The 2,202-nt window shown below is 38.8% G+C and overlaps 1 protein-coding gene across 1 annotated transcript; it reads left to right on the top strand.

Annotated features, from left to right (window-relative positions):
- The first annotated feature begins 574 nt into the window (after positions 1 to 574).
- LOC130136986 (protein CELLULOSE SYNTHASE INTERACTIVE 1-like) lies at positions 575 to 1,069 on the top strand. Its single transcript, XM_056307655.1, has one exon. It carries the CDS (start codon positions 575 to 577, stop codon positions 1,067 to 1,069), a length of 495 nt encoding a protein of 164 aa, XP_056163630.1.
- Positions 1,070 to 2,202: the final 1,133 nt, after the last annotated feature.

Genomic DNA, 2,202 nt, shown 5'->3' on the forward strand with positions numbered 1-2,202 from the left:
GTACGGAAAGTGAATATCGAGCTCTTGCGATACCACATCGGAGTTATTATGGTTGCGATGGCTCTTGGAAGATATGGGAGTCCGTCATCATAGTGGGACAATCCTTCATTGCGACAATCGCAGTGCTATCCAAATTGCACATAATGATGTTTTCCACGAACGCACCAAACACATTGAGATAGATTGTCACTTCATCCGCTCTCATGTTCTTCGTGGCACTCTACGACTTGTCTTTACTTCATCAGCTAATCAGATTGCCGATATCTTCACAAAGACACATCCACCGGGCGCTTCTTAGATCTTCTCTCCAAACTCCAGTTGACTTGTTTCAACTCATCTTGAGTTTGCGGGGGATGTTAAACATAATATGTAATTTAGGTTTACTGTTCATTCATTTAGGTTTACTGTTCATTATTTCCCTATATAAAGGGACTTGGTCTTGTAGTTCAATGCAAGTAATATACACAAATTTCACTCATCTCAACTGTGCTGTTAATTTGCTTACATGGCTAGTGCTCTGTCTGTGCTGCTATTTATGGCCTTGCTTCTATTCTGACATCTTTTCACCTCTTTAATGTTGTCCTTTCACCTTGTAGCTGCCATTGAGAAGGATCTGTGGGCGACTGGAACTGTCAATGAGAAGTATCTAAAGGCTCTGAATGCACTCTTCGGCAATTTTCCACGTTTACGAGCCACCGAGCCTGCAACACGTAGTATTCCTCATCTGGTTACCTCCCTAAAGACGGGTTCTGAGGCAACTCAAGAAGCTGCTCTAGATGCACTTTTCCTGCTACGGCAAGCCTGGTCAGCATGCCCAGCTGAAGTTTCAAGAGCTCAATTGGTGGCCGCGGCAGATGCAATTCCCTTGTTGCAATACTTGATTCAATCTGGCCCGCCTAGGTTCCAGGAAAAGACTGAATTTCTGTTGCAGTGTTTGCCAGGGACACTGGAAGTCATAATCAAGAGTGGGAATAATATGAAGCAGTCTGTTGGCAACCCTAGTGTTTGCTGCAAGCTCACTCTTGGCAACACACCACCCAGGCAAACTATTGTTAGCTGGATATACTAATCTACTTATCTGTTGCTCCTTTTATCATGGTATAAACAACAGATTGTGAGTTTTTGCCATGCTATCCTTGAGCTGGCGCATGACAGTTGAAATCACTCTTGCATTCATCATTTGATGTCGACTTGATTTTGTTCAGACTTGCTGAACGGGGAAAGTTTGTTTGGTTTTCGACCTCAAAATAATGCCTGCGATTTGGGATGCCATTTAATCTGTCAACTACTGCCTAAATGACTCGGAAAATTCAGTAAGATCATTTTCCTTTTTCTATGGTCAAAGAACTGTGTAATTCTTAAGTTCCTAAATATTAGCTATACCTTTTCCTCCTTCCAGGACCAGGACATCAAGTTCTTCTCCCTTCCAATTCTTCCATCTAAAATTCCTTCATTAGTCATGTCATTGTGTCTAGTTGCCTTCTTTCATTGATGCCTCAGTTTTTTACTGGTGCTAAATTTGGTATCCTTGCAAATCTCTTCTTACAGTTCTATTCATAAATGACCAAAATTTGCTCTCATAGAGTAAGTTTATCATTTATCGATAATAACCAAAGGTCAAACATTTTTTGGTGTAAACAAATTCTCCCTTTTTTAATAATCGAATGATTCATTGATCATTCGATTCTTTTAAATTAGACAATCATGAGTCATCATGTGCTTTCTTATCATCAGTAAATTTGATTTTTACTTTTATCTTGGTCATATTCATCATTTGACTCATATTTTTACACTAAAGGCATGTTTTGTGAAAAGTCTTCATGTGATCTTCTATCTTTGTCCTCAAATAGTTGCTCATACTTAGACACTCTTCTTGCCAATTCGAATAAATATGAAAATTTTGGTGTTCGAATTATTCTCTAAGGTTGAATTTCAATCCATCGAAAGTCAAATTTGTGAATTCTTTCTCTGAGAAGTAAGATGTCTATTTCAAGGCCTCTTGAATTGAGCAAAAAACTGATTGACCAGTTCATTATCGTATAAATAGATTCTGGCCAAATCGGCAATCGATATCTCAGGTATTGTTCTATAAAATTGAAAATGGAATTATTTTTCCATCTCTACCCAAGTATGTATTGACTTAGGAGATAAATCCATGTACCAAGTGAATGCGGTTTTCCATAAAGACAAAGGGCACAATCT

This window comes from Syzygium oleosum, unplaced genomic scaffold (assembly GCF_021117445.2).
Source record: "Syzygium oleosum isolate NSW1041296 unplaced genomic scaffold, Sole_v2.1 Sole_v2.57, whole genome shotgun sequence".
Lineage (NCBI taxonomy): Eukaryota > Viridiplantae > Streptophyta > Magnoliopsida > Myrtales > Myrtaceae > Syzygium > Syzygium oleosum.

Coding starts and splice junctions, on each gene's coding strand:
- LOC130136986 (XM_056307655.1), top strand. CDS start 575: ATGTTGTCCTTTCACCTTGTAGCTGCCATTGAGAAGGATCTGTGGGCG.